This window comes from Globicephala melas, chromosome 19 (assembly GCF_963455315.2).
Source record: "Globicephala melas chromosome 19, mGloMel1.2, whole genome shotgun sequence".
NCBI classification, from domain to species: domain Eukaryota; kingdom Metazoa; phylum Chordata; class Mammalia; order Artiodactyla; family Delphinidae; genus Globicephala; species Globicephala melas.
The window spans coordinates 48,967,335-48,981,080 of record NC_083332.1 but is presented as its reverse complement, the minus strand read 5'-3'; the positions used below and the strand labels follow the sequence as shown (position 1 = coordinate 48,981,080).

Here is a 13,746-nt window from a genome sequence, read left to right as displayed (position 1 = left end):
GGCAGTGGGGGGATGATCAGGCTTAGGAAGCAGCTTAGGGGTCAGGGATAGGGGTGATGGTGAGACTATGCTGACTGGGGTTCCAGGAGAGATGAGGGCACAAAGACTATGACCGATGTTTAAGGCAAACCCAGAAAATCTCCTCCCAATGGCTGGCAATACCTGTAATCCACAGTTAATGTCCTTGGTGTCAAAGGAATAGTTGACCAGGGAGGCCTCTCCCCTTAGTATTATCTCATAGGTGGGCCCTCCATCCACTTCACACAGAGCTTTAGCCTGTGCAATGATGTCACAGTGTCCATAGAAGGTGAATGATATCTGGTGGCTACTGTGTGGCCGCAGCACTCCATAGAGAGGCAAAATATCAAACACCTGCAGAGAAAGTCATTCCATATGAGAGTCTGCAAAGGGCAAGCTGAAGTTCAGCCAATTTACAGATTGATTCCTGACTTTACCTTGTTTGACTCCATGAAAGGTGACTAGCCTAGCACCCTGAAAATACATGATGATAAGGCAGTAACAGTGCTCGGGCAAATTTAAATTTCTAACTTGGGGCAGGGGTTCAGTAAGAAGAATTGTATCAGATGACTCTAGGGCTCATGAGGTGTTACTTACTTCTTCTATCCCAATGGAAAACATTTCATCCCGTTTAAAGATCCATGGCGGTTCCTGAAACTCCGCCTGACTCTGGTTTGTGTCTATTCTTTCTGTTTCAGCAGAGTTCATTTTTAATCCCTGGGAATTAGAAGTGTGAGGAAAAACTTGCAAACATTCATAATTTGTCATCAACGTGCTCCTCCCCCTAGCTGATAGAAAAATGAAGTATGTTGTATATTTTTTTTAAATAGCACTTTTTTTTCCCCTACGGAGATAACTGGGGAGGTGTCCAAGATGTATGTACAAGGATGTTTACTTCAGTGTTTTCTGTAATAGCAAAACTTTGGAAGTAAACTAAATACCCATCACTAGGGGATCACTTTAAGTGAAGTGTGTGTGGTACTGCTATCCATGGACGAGGATGCAGTGTACATTTATAAACCAGGGATGATGTGCACAACGTATTACTGAGTAAAAAGGCAGTTCCACTTATGTAATATTACACAGGCCTATGTACCACACCTGCAAGTGTGAGTGTGCATAAATTCACTCAGAGATCTGCATATGCAAATAGAGATATCTAGGAGGTTATTTGCTGAAATTTTTCTATGAATGGTGGGATTTTGAGAATTTTTGCTTTCATGTTTCTGTATTCTTGAATTTTCTATGACATCTTTCAAAATATATACAAAAGAAAAGAATTAACATTTAAAAGACAAGTGTTTTATATGCACACACATACTTATTCTAAAAAATGTGGAAAATACAGAAAGCTTCAAAGGAAGCAATACAAATCCATCATCAGATTATTCTGCAGATATAACTGTGTGTGTGTATAGTGTGAGTATATATGTATATATATTTGTATTCTGATTTTTTCAGTTAACATTATAGCATGAATGATACCTTCCCATATGACTAAATATTCTTTACAAGCATCATTTAAAATACTTTAAAAAACAGAACATGTAGTATTTTTTACTTAATATATCAGAGATTGCTCCAAATCAGTAAAGAGAGAACTTTTTCATTTTCTAAAATGCATTTCATAGTACTGCCTTGTGCAGATGCAATTTAGTTTATCTGACCAATCTCCTACTGGGGGAATTAAGACGTTTCTAATTTTTCTTGCTTTTACCAACAAAGCTGCAGTGTACAAGGGTAGTTACACGTCTTTATGTAAACGTAAAGGTGTATCTGGAGAATAATATTTTAGCAGAGGAACTGTGCATTTTAAATTTTGATACACCTGCCAGATTGCATGTCAGAGAGGCTACACCAATTCATACTCCTACCTACGAAGTGTGAAAATGCTTGCTTTCCCCGACTCTGCCAATATTGAGACAAACCTTATTTAAAAGATTGCATATTATCATGGACATACAGTAATTTTCCTAATTTTTTGCTATTTCTAAACTGTTTTAACACACACCTTTGTACATACATCTTTGTATTTCTGATGATTTCCTTAGGTCATCATTCTAGAAGGAGAATTTAAAGAGTATGAATTTGTAAACTCTCTCAATCTACTCTTTGTTTTTACTGTGGAAGGCAGTTCTCCTTTTGTAGCCTCTATCTAGGGGCTGGGAAGAGCACAAGATCGCCAAGGTTAGAGGTAAATGGCTTTTCCATTACAGAGAAAATCTATTTGCTGAGGTGTCTGGGTTCTCACTGAGGTGTTGGTTCTGTCGGTGTTTGGTTGGGAAGGAACCCGGATAAAGATGTGCAGCCCACCCACCCCACCATACATCTGAGACCGCCATGATGGACACCTGTGCTTTTTTGGTCTCTCTTTCTTCAGATCCAACTTCTTCATCCACAAGGATAGTCCTGGGGAGTTCAATGAAATGTGGAGAATCACTCATTTGGCAAGCATCACAACACAGTTTTCAGCTGCATGATGGCCCTGTCTTCCTCTCCCTTCTACGGCGCCCCAAAGAATAAGTGGGGTTCTCATTCGAGGGACACGTTTCTCAAGGGTCAGCTGGTCAGTGCTCTGTTACTACCTGCCCCCAAACATGCAGTCTAGGGCATCAAACTCGTCCATTTTCCATAGGCCCCAACCCTTCTTTTCCTGGGCTATCAAGCCCTTGTCTGACTTACAGAAAGTTCTCAGAAGCTCTGGCAGTTCTTCAGACAACTTGGGTGTGTCCCCAAGGCCGGAACATTTTATTGTGAGCATATAACACATGGCCAATTGTCATATCCTTTTCTGCTTTCTACCCTTGACCTGACCCTGGCTTGGCAGATGGAGAGGGCAACATGATCAGAAGGGCTCAGTCCCTCAGGACTCAGGAGGCTATGATTCCCTGAGAGCAGAGATGACTTTCAACTCTGTATCCCAGATGCCCCCTCCAGGGCCTAACACAGAGAAGGCACTCATTAAACTGCTGGAAGAATACATGAAAGACGAGTTTGAGAATGTAAGTCAGTGTAGAGAAAAGAATGCTATTTAAAGAAATCCATTCTGGCTTTGACTTTGCACTTACTTAACAAAATCACTCAGATCCATCTCAGGGGACTCTATTGCTGGGACTGCTGCCAAGCTGACAGATGCCGAGGTTACTGGGATGGATTCCACCTGGGACAGGGGGGCACTGTAGGGCTTCCTTGGCCACATCACAAACCTACAGAGGCATGGGGATGGAGGGAAAGAGTCACATCAGCTGTTGCAAGTCAGTGCCAGGGTAGGCTCTTGGTTTCTAAGGCCAAACTCCAAATCCTAGACGAGGCCGGTTGAGAAGGGACTGCCCTACACCCTCTCTTGGATTTACCTTCTTCAAATCATAACTGAGGTTTCAGTTTTTCCAAAAGTTTGCTGACCACCCCTTCCCAGTCTGGGTCCAGTGTCTTTCCTCTGAGAACCCACGGCCACCGGGTTTCTCCTCTCACACTTGTTTTTCCCCTTCCTGCTAGACTGCGAGCCCCCTGAGGACTTGTATCTAATACGCCATCTAACACAGTGCCTGGCCTGCAGGGGGCACTCAGCATGGCTAGGAAAGAATGAGTCACCAGGGCTCCTGCTCCCAGATAACCAGAAAGCAGGATGAGGATGCGAGGCACTCACTCTCGGGGCCTGTTAGTGAGGGCTCAGCCTTTGTGGGACCCTGCCTCCCATCATGCTTGCTCTGGGTGCCTGGACTGCTCCACCCTGGTCCTGGCCCTGCGTTTGCTTTGCTGCCACTCCAATTCTCAGAGCAGAGGGCCGAGGGGGAAATTGGTGACTGCACCAGCTGGTGCTGAAGCCCTTATGTCCAGGTTTCACTGAATTGACGTCATAAAGGCCAAAGTGGTGGGGTCGACCCCATTCTTCCTGTTTCCCCAGGGTGCATGTGGCTTTTTTAGGGACTCCTCCCCTCCCCCATCTTAGGCCCCTTATATTAATTTCAACCCAATTTCACTTTGATACATTCTTGCCCCACATGCTCTCTACTTTTTCTCAGAGGCTCAGCAGAAATGTTACCTATTATATGAAGGTCCCACCACTCTCTCCCATCTTCCCATTTGAAGAACGTTTTCCTCCCTCTGAAGTTTCACAGCATTTCATGTGCACATCTTTTAGGATACTGTCCACTGTCTACCACGTACCTGAGTACCACTACCAGGCATTCGACTACCAACTTCATGAGTTCTGCCCTGTTGAGTATCACTTAATAAATCTATTTTATTGAGGTATAATTAACATACACTCATTTTAAGCATACAGTTTGATGAGTTTTTGCAAATACATATATACCAGTGTAACCACTACCATATTAATATACAGAACACTTAAAAAGTTTATCATCAGGCTTCCCTGATGGCACAGTGGTTAAGAGTCTATCTGACAATGCAGGGGACATGGGTTCGAGCCCTTGCCCAGGAAGATCCCACATGCCATGGAGCAACTAAGCCTGAGCATGACAACTACTGAGCCTGCACTCTAGAGCTCGCGAGCCAAAACTACTGAGCCCACGTGCCACAACTACTGAAGCCTGGGTTCCTGGAGCCCGTGCTCCGCAACAAGAGAAGCCACCGTGATGAGAAGCCTGCGCACTGCAACGAAGAGTAGCCCCCACTCGCCACAACTAGAGAAAGTCCGCATGCAGCAACAAAGACCTAACGCAGCCAAAAATAAATAAATAAAAAACATTAAAAAAAAGAGAAATGTATTTGAAAAAAAAAGTTTATCATCTTAAAAAGTTCCCTTGTAGCTGGAGGAATCAGACTCCCTGACTTCAGACTATACTACAAAGCTACAGTAATCAAGACAATATGGTACTGGCACAAAAACAGAAACAAAGATCAATGGAACAGGATAGAGAGCCCAGAGAGAAACCCATGCACCTATGGTCAACTAATCTATGACAAAGGAGGCAAGGATATACAATGGAGAAAAGACAGTCTCTTCAATAAGTGGTGCTGGGAAAACTGGACAACTACATGTATAAGAATGAAATTAGAACACTCCCTAACACCATACACAAAAATAAACTCAAAATGGATTAGAGACCTAAATGTTAGACTGGGCACTATAAAACTCTTAGAGGAAAACATAGGAAGAACACTCTTTGACATAAATCACAGCAAAATCTTTTTTGATCCACCTCCTAGAGTAATGGAAATAAAATCAAAAATTAACAAATGGGACCTAATGAAACTTCAAAGCTTTTTGCACAGCAAAGGAAACCATAAACAAGACGAAAAGACAGCCCTCAGAATGGGAGAAAATATTTGGAAACGGATCAACGGACAAAGGATTAATCTCCAAAATATATAAACAGCTCATGCAGCTCAATATTAAAAAAACAAACAACCCAATCAAAAAATGGGCAGCAGACCTAAATAGACATTTCTCCAAAGAAGGCATACAGATGGCCAAGAGGCACATGAAAAGCTGCTCAACATCACTAATTGTTAGAGAAATGCAAATCAAAACTACAATGAGGTATCACCTCACATCAGTTAGAATGGGCATCATCAGAAAATCTACAAACAACAAATGCTGGAGAGGGTGTGGAGAAAAGGGAACCCTCTTGCACTGTTGGTGGGAATGTAAATTGATACAGCCACTATGGAAAACAGTATGGAGGTTCCTTAAAAAACTAAAAATAGAATTACCGTATGATCCAGCAATCCCACTACTGGGCATATACCCAGAGAAAACTATAATTCAAAAAGACACATGCACCCCAATGTTCCTTGCAGCACTATTTACAATAGCCAGGTCATGGAAGCAACCTGAATGCCCATCGACAGACGAATGGATAAAGAAGATGTGGTACATAGATACAATGGAATATTACTCAGCCATAAAAAGGAACAAAACTGGGTCATTTGTAGAGAGGCGGATGCATCTAGAGTCTGTCATACAGAGTGAAGTAAGTCAGAAAGAGAAAAACAAATATTGTATATTAATGCATATATGTGGAATCTAGAAAAATGGTACAGATGAACTGGTTTGCAGGGCAGAAATAGAGACACAGATGTAGAGAACAAACGTATGGACACCAAGGGGGGAAAGCAGTGGGGGGTGGGGGTGGTGGTGTGATGAATTGGACTATTGGGATTGACATGTATACACTGATGTGTATAAAATTGATGACTAATAAGAACCTGCTGTATAAAAAATTAAATTAAATTAAAAAAATAAAAATGCACACACACACACAAAAGTTCCCTTGTGCCCCTACCAGTCAATTCCTCCCCCTCCCCCACCCCTAGCTCCAGACGAACACTCATCTGCTTTCTATCACTATAGATTAAGCTATGCCTACAGTTTCATATAAGTGGAATCCTAAATATGTACTCTTTTGTGTCTGACTTCTTTTGCTCAGCATTTTTGAGAATCATCTATATTGTAGCAAGGAGCAGTAGCCTCTTCTCTTTTTTTTTTTTTTAACACTGAGCAGTATTCCAGAGTATGGATGATGACTAGCGTGTTTAACTATCTTCTTGTTGATGGACACCTTGGCTTTTTCCAGCTTTTAATAACATGAATAAAGTTGCTAAGAACAATTGTGTAGAAGTTTGTGTGGACATATGTTTTCATTCCTCTTAGGTAAATTCTGAGGAAGGGAAATGCTGGATTTTATAGTATTTGTATAACATTATAGGAAACTGCCAGTTTTCCAAAGTGGCTTTACACCAATTTACACTACCACCCACAGTGATGAGAGCTCCGGCTGGTCCACATCCTCACCCACACTTGGTATTCAGTCTTTTAAATTATAACTATTCAAATGATTATGTAGTGATAGCACATTGTGGTGTTAATCAGTAGGCTTACTTTAAAGGAAAATTTTATATCATTACTATAAGTTAAAAACCAATTTTATCTACCATATTTAGGAAAATCAATATGATGGGAAAAATTAATGTTACTATTTTCTCGCCTGGTGAAGACTCTGCGCTGACTCCCGCTTGCTCTTTTTAAGAAGTGAGATCAGTTCAGATTCCCCTTGGGGAATCACTGGGCTAGCACCGTCTAAGAACTGTGAGCTCTTGGAGGGCAGGGTCCAAGGTATTCCCTCTTTACAGCTCACATAGGACAGGGTCTTATAAATAGGGCATGAGCTCAATATCTGAGCATCTGATTGAATGGATGGATGGATGGTTGAATGAGAACAGGTAAGCAGCATGCAGGGTAATTTGGCTATTCTGCACCTCCACCTCCACCCCATCCCCACCTGGGATGGCCTCAGAGAAGAGTAGAAAAGCTCTTTTCATCTTCTTGCACAAACTTCCATTTGTCTTCTTCCAGGTCAGGTGCCTCTAGTTCACATTATCTTAGGCTGAAATCACACCATTCTGGGCAGAGGACACAGGGGCTGGGTGCTGGGAAGCTCATTAAAGATTCCTGAACCTCATCCTTGGGTAAATTCTGATTTGGCAGGTCTCAAGTAGGGCCCAGGAGTTAGGTTTTTAACAGTCTTCCCAGGTAATTCTACTGTACAGCCAAATTTAGGACCCGCCATGGGTAGGAAGGGCCAGAGGACGGCTAAGGGCTGAAGCTGGTAATTAATCTGGGGCATTCACTCAGCCTTACCAGCTAGGGACCGAGAAGATCAGCAGAGGATGATTCGGAGCACTTATTAAATCACCCCAGGGCAGCAGAGACACCTGGGGAGACTCTGCCAGATCACTGCCCCACATAACTGCACTCTCATCCAACACTTGCACCCCCCTGGGATGTTGTGCTGAATGGAAAAAAAAAAGCAAATGGGGAATATCTGGAAAAGGAAAAATACGAAGCTGTAGAGTGTCTTCAGACCTGAGGAAAAACAACACCTCAGCTGACAATGACACCTGGACAATGGGGAAGCGAGAGGTCTTTTGGAAGCAAAGGAGACCAGTAAAGCAGCCCAGCTGCTAATAGGCGGCAGACAGAGAAACCTTCACCATAACGAAGGCTTTAACTTATCAGTAAAATGGAAAACCTGCTCCAAAGAATTGAAATAGAATGTTGGTAGAGTTTTTTGGATCAGATTTTATTTTACTCTCAGGAACAGATGATTACTTTCCTGTTATGCTAACCCAAACGGGATTAGATTCGGTTATTTTTAAAAGAATGCATAGCAAACAAGGAAAATCAATACTGCTCCAGTTCCAGAGCTGCCCATATCAGAATCACAGGAGGAACCAGCAAAGAAACCCTCCCTTAAGCTGTGACAGAACTGCGTGAATGTCAGACACACTGCCCATCAGCCACACTGGTTTGGGCTCAGCAGTTTCCCTCCCCATAGTTTATTTTCAATTCTTGGGTAAGGATCAATACAATCTTTTGTGTTAAAAATTAAAAGAAGTCCACCACTCTTGTTTCCGGGTCTCCCTTCACTGGAAGCAGTGTTGCATCAAAATAAGACCCCAAAGAACAGGCTTGTGTTCCAGTTAATGTTGTGTGTTGTGTTTCAGACCACACTTGGAGATGGAATGGTGTATGTCGCACATCTGCTGAATTCTCTGCAGTGCAGCCAAGGTCTCAAAAAAAGGTGGGGGCAGCCTTGTAGTAAACATTTTTAATTCGTTGATTCATTGCACCTGGATTCTGGGAATATCCATACAGAGGGTGCAAATGGCCACTGGCTGGATAAAAAGGTCCTTCAGGTATGTTTTGTTTGGCTCATATGTTGTTTAATATTTTTTTGAAATTACTGACAGCAGCAGATGCTGTTGGTGCACAGACTAGGTCCCCTTCACTAAGACGACGCACCCATCCCCTAGGTGCTGTGGGTGTTGGCTGCACCTTTCTCTGGAGCACTGCCCTGGCTCAGCAGGAGCTGCCTCACCCACCCTGAGCTGCCTGGGAGCTGTTTTTCGCCCCCCTACAGTCTGAGTAACTTGAGTCTCAGCTACTCCGTGTGTCCCACCAACTTCCACCTCAGCACGGGTGGCCAGTTGGAAGCATTCTGGGACATAATAAAGGGCTAAGGCAGGCTGTCTTCCATGTGTGTATGTCTGCAGTTCGCTCCTCCTGTTCATGTGGCAGAGCTGGAACATGCTGATGGGGAAGGCGCTGAGCCAGTCCCATCTGTTTCATCTGTCATTTGCTTCCCGAAGTGGGAAGATCAGCAAGTGTAAGACCACAAATATGGAAAAGTGGCTGGAACTTTGTGTTTGTGCTCAGAGAGGCTCAAGCATTTGCCTACTATTAACATGATTTAAAGTGATGATTATAATCTGCCCCCTTTAGAAGCGGGAACTGGGGGGCCTATCTAATCTGGAGGAGGCTTATGATGTGTAGAGTCAGAGGAAGGGAGGGAGGGAAAGCGGTAGAGAGAGAGGGGTTTGAGAAAATTAGAGAAGCAGAGGTTAGACAGCTGAGAGGAAGAATGGCAATGTAAAAAACCACCTGATAAGGTCTAACAGGTAAAGACGTGTGGTTTGCTGAACGTGGCACACAGATTAAACATTAAAAGCAATGGAAGTAGGGGGTGTAACTGTAGGAGAAAATATCTCGACAATGAAATCGGTCATACTGAATAGCACACATTCATAACCTTGAATTGCTGAAACTCAAACTGGACCTCTGAACCATGCTAAGACCCCTGATAGGAGACCAGTAGCTGCTGTGGGTCATTTTCTCATTTTGATATCCAAATGGGGGAGGCTGGGGAGCAGGAGGCTTGACCTTGAAGGGCCTTGTAAGCCTCACTAAGGAGTTGGCTTTATCCTCAGGAAAATGGAGAGTCTTCCCAGAGGTTTTAAATGGGGAAGGGAAATGATCTGAAAAGTTCACTTGGGCTGCAGAAGGGAGCATGGATTAGAAGGGGACAACCCTAGAATGACCAAAACTCTGAACCATGCTGTAAACAGCGATGGAAAGCATAACCTAATGGGATGCTCTGTTTTTTTATGATTTTTTAAAAAATAAAAATCAGCAAGCCCACATAGAAAACAGTGTTAGAAATCCAGAAAAAAGATAATGGCAGCCTTGGTCAAGGAGGTCAAAGGGGAGATGGAGATGGAGTGGGAAGTTCCAGTGCATATTAGCAGGTGGAATGGCAGGACCATGGCCCTGGGGTGAGGAGCCCATCCTGAGAGACGACAGCCCGAGGTCTATCCCCATCTACTGCCACCTCCCCAGCCTGTCCATGAGCAAGGTTGGGTGGCTGGCTAGCCAGAAGGGATGGAAATAAGAGAACAGTGGAGCAGAGAGTAGGGGTCACCACAATCACTCGGGCACCTATGCTCCCCCTACATTTGCTGTTTGTGCCTGTCAACCTCCCGTGCCCAATGCCAGCAGGAAGAGGTGTGCGAAAACAGTAAAAATAAAGTGGCAGGAGGAGAATGGGCACCTCTCCTGTCCCCGTGGCTGCTAGGCCCCTGTCCTGCCACGCCTGCCTCCACCGCTGGATAGCCCTGACTGCCACCCACCACTTCTCTAGTCTTCTTCTTCTCCATCCTCCTCCTCTCCCTCATCACTGTCAACATCACTGTCAACACCATCGTCTGCTTCCGTTTGGCACGCACATGCTTCCTCACATGGAAAGCAGCCTGCCTTAGCTCTTTATTATATCCCAGAATGCTTCCAACTGGCCACCCGTACTGCAAGTTGGTGGGACATAACTGAGCAGCTGAGACTCAAGTTACTCAGACTGTAGGGGGGTGAAAATCGTATTTTTAAAGGTTCTCAAAAGGAGATGCAGTTGGAGCTTTTAGAACAATAGTTCTCACTGCAGCTGTCCATTGGAACCACCTGTGGAACTTTAAGAACCACTTCCCAACGTCCAAAACTGTAAGAAATAAATGTTTACTGTTTTAAGCCACCCAGTCTCTGGTATTTGTTATAGCCGTCCGAACAGACTGAGACAGGCCCTAATAAAGTAACTGCAGCCAACAATTCTTCATCACTTACTCTCTACCAGGTATTATATTAAGCACTTACTAAGGACTGCCTAGTTAAATCTTCACCACAGCTTGATGAGGTAGGTCCTATGATGGTCTCAGTCTTCAGATGACAAAACTCAGAAAGCAAGTAAGTGGCTGAGCTAAGTTAGCCTGGCTCCAAATCTCATGCTCTTAACAGCTTTACTGGACAGTCTACCTGGTCAACAAGAGAAGCCTTCTCCTTGGTTACTTCATGCCATGCCATGCCAAAGGCAGTGACTCAAAAAGTAGTTTTTTTTCATCCTAAAAGTAACTGGAAGCTGCAACATAAGGAACATACAATGTATTTTCTAGAAGCTTTCTTTGTTAGAAAAGGGACCCATCCTGATTGTATCTAGATAAGGAAAAGCAAGACATAGTTGACCTTGTCCCTCAAGTGACTTCCTACAGAGAGTTTTGCTGCAAGGTGAGTAGTAGAGGGATGTGCCCAGAATTTACCTCGAAGCTCTCCAGAGGGATTTCTGTGAGAAACGACCACTTCTATAAAAGTTCCAGAAGGTGTCTCCACTGCTACATGCTCTTAGAAAGGCTGCCGAACAGGTGGGCTGTGAAATCTCCCTTATAATCAGCTTCAAAGCTCTTCAGAAATATTTTCAACACAGGACAGTTTTTAAAGTCAATTTCTTTCAATGTCTGGCCTTCAGTAGACAGAGCTAGCTTTGGGGGGGGGTTAATTAATACAAACATGTGGATAAATCAGATCACTATACAAAGCAAGCAGACATCATCCTAACTCAGGTTCAGATATGCACTGATAACTTTCCACTGATTTCCTTAGAAGCCAGCTTAGTTCACAGTGAATATCTAAAAGCCTGATGCCCTCCACTGAATATTGAGACATTGGGAAGATGCCTTAAAAAGAATGAATCTTATAATAAGGTAACTAGAGTTCTATAATAACATAAAAGCTGTATAAGAAGTTTTATAACACTCAAAATTGAAATGAAAAACAGCCCAATTCATTTCTCTAGGGGGTAACAAATATCTCAGGAAATTGGACTAAACTGAACTGCAAATAGAAGCAGACTACGTGATCCCTAACATGGTGATCACTTTTTTTTTTTGTGGTACGTGGGCCTCTCACTGTTGTGGCCTCTCCTGTTGCAGAGCACAGGCTCCGGACGCGCAGGCTCAGCGGCCATGGCTCACAGGCCCAGCCGCTCAGCGGCATATGGGATCTTCCCGGACCGGGGCACGAACCCGTGTCCCCTGCATCGGCAGGCGGACTCTCAACCACTGCGCCACCAGGGAAGCCCATGGTGATCACTTTTAAGTTAAATATGAAGAGAGTGAAAGGTCTCCCTCTTCTTGGATTTAAGTCACTTGAAGGCTCACTACAAAGACAGGAACTTGTTTCTGGAAGCTCAGACTTGAGACATGGTGTGCAGCCCTCCCATTAGTCCCAGAGGCTAATCTGATCCCCTGGTCAGATAAATTAGCTGGCCTATCACAGCAGGAGAGGAGATTCTAGATGGATGGGCTATGGGAGGCCTGGGTGATGGAGGGCCTGGGGGGCTTCCAGGGGCATCAGCATGGAGGATAAGCAGGTCTGCTGGGGGTCAACTTCACACTGTTCTCTTTCATAAGGGGCTTCAAATTTACCATAATGTTACATTTATAATGGGGGTGATAAGACATGGATGTTCAATTCATTATTATTCTTAAGCTATGCACATGTGTTATACACACTTTTGCCTGCATGATGTAATTTCACAACAAAACAAGAGTGGATGTCAAGGAACACTGTGGAGTGAGAAAGGGCCTCAATTCGGTAATGAAATCATCACTGAACTTCCAGAGAGGCAGTTTCAGCTAAGTGAGGGGCCAAAAGCCAGCTTAAGTCAAATTAGGGAGTGAGAGGGGTGACTAGTGTATTGTTTTCTTCTGTTTCCTTGTACAGAGATGGTGATGATGCAAGAGGATTAAGAGAAGGGCTATCAAAGATGTGGAGCACTTGTACCGAGGGCAAAGGTCTAGAGAGCTTATATCCCAAAAGATATATATATATATTTTTTCCTTTTTCTCTCTTTGTGAGCGTGTATGTGTATGCTTCTGTGTGTGATTTTGTCTCTATACCTTTGCTTTTACCATTTGTTCTAGGGTTACCATTTGTTCTAGGGTTACCATTCGTTCTAGGGTTCTGTCTGTTCTTTTTTTCTTTTTTCTTTTTTTTTTTTAAGTATAGTTCTTAGCACTTGTTATCATTGGTGGATTTGTTTTTTGGTTTGGTTGCTCTTTTCTTTCTTTTTTTAATTACTTTTAAATTTTTAACAATTTTTAATTTTAATAACTTTATACCCTTCCTCCTTCCTTCCTCCATCCCTCCCTCCCTCCTTCCCTCCCTCCCTTCCTCTCCCCCTCTCTCTCAGTCTCTCTCTCCCCACCCCCGCTCTCTCTTTCTTTCTCCCTTTTCTTCTGAGCCATGTGTCTGACAGGGTCTTGGTGCTCTGGCTGGTGTCTGGCCTGTGCCTCTGAGGTGGGAGAGCTGAGTTCAGGATATTGGTCCACAAGAGACCTCCTGGCTCCACGTAATATCAAATGACAAAAGCTCGCCTAGAGATCTCCATCTCAATGCTAAGACCCAGCTCCACTGAATGACCAGCAAGCTACAGTGCCGGACACCCTATGCCAAACAACTAGAAGGACAGGAACACAAGACCACCCATTAGCAGAGAGGCTGCCTAAAATCATAATAAGGGCACAGACATCAAAAACAAACCACTGGATGTGGTCCTCCCCCCAGAAAGACAAGATCCATCCTCACCCACCAGAACACAGGGA

General features: G+C 43.7%; 1 protein-coding gene across 1 annotated transcript in view; it reads right to left on the bottom strand.

Moving 5' to 3' along the window:
* HYDIN (HYDIN axonemal central pair apparatus protein) overlaps positions 1 to 13,746 on the bottom strand; it is a 435,992-nt gene that overhangs the window by 136,077 nt on the left and 286,169 nt on the right. Inside the window, exons 25-28 of the mRNA XM_060288997.1 lie at positions 3,087 to 3,224; positions 2,346 to 2,427; positions 616 to 735; positions 163 to 372 (exon numbers count right to left, since the gene is read on the bottom strand). Of these exons, the coding sequence (XP_060144980.1) occupies positions 163 to 372; positions 616 to 735; positions 2,346 to 2,427; positions 3,087 to 3,224 (550 nt within the window). The remainder of the gene's footprint in view (positions 1 to 162; positions 373 to 615; positions 736 to 2,345; positions 2,428 to 3,086; positions 3,225 to 13,746) is intronic.